General features: G+C 54.5%; 1 protein-coding gene across 1 annotated transcript in view; it reads right to left on the bottom strand.

Annotated features, from left to right (window-relative positions):
* Positions 1-19: 19 nt before the first annotated feature.
* SUPT16H (suppressor of Ty 16 homolog (S. cerevisiae)) overlaps positions 20-539 on the bottom strand; it is a gene marked incomplete at both ends in the record, with an annotated part of 4,575 nt that continues 4,055 nt past the window's right edge. The window contains one exon of the mRNA XM_008937441.1: positions 20-145. Within this exon, the coding sequence (XP_008935689.1) occupies positions 20-145 (126 nt within the window). The remainder of the gene's footprint in view (positions 146-539) is intronic.

Here is a 539-nt window from a genome sequence, read left to right on the forward strand (position 1 = left end):
GGCGGGGGAGGGGCCCCACCTGCTCGGCGTAGAGGTCGTCGCGGTCGTGCATGTGCTGGTGCTTGCCCAGGTCCGTGGTGATCTCCCCGACCTCGGTGTAGAACTGGACATCCGTGTGGCGCTTCTTCCCAAACATGATGGCGTTCTGGGGGACAGGGGACGTGCTGGGGCTCCAGAGAACATGGTGGGACTCCATAACTACGTGGTGGGACTCCATAAAAACCTGGTGGGACTCCATAACCACGTGGTGGGACTCCATAAATATCTCATGGGGATCCATAAAACCTGGTGGGACTCCATGAAAACCTGGTGGAGCTCCATAAAGCCATGGTGGGATTGGTGGAACTCCATAAGTATCTCATGGGGATCCATAGAACCTGCTGGGGCTCCATAAAAAACTGGTGGGACTCCATAAATACCTGGTGGGACTCCATAAATATCTCATGGGGATCCATAAAACCTGGTGGGACTCCATAAAAACCTGGTGGGACTCCATAAAAACCTGGTGGGACTCCATAACTACATGGTGCGGCGCCATA

This window comes from Merops nubicus, unplaced genomic scaffold (genome assembly GCF_000691845.1).
Source record: "Merops nubicus isolate BGI_N331 unplaced genomic scaffold, ASM69184v1 scaffold11343, whole genome shotgun sequence".
In the NCBI taxonomy this organism is placed as follows: domain Eukaryota; kingdom Metazoa; phylum Chordata; class Aves; order Coraciiformes; family Meropidae; genus Merops; species Merops nubicus.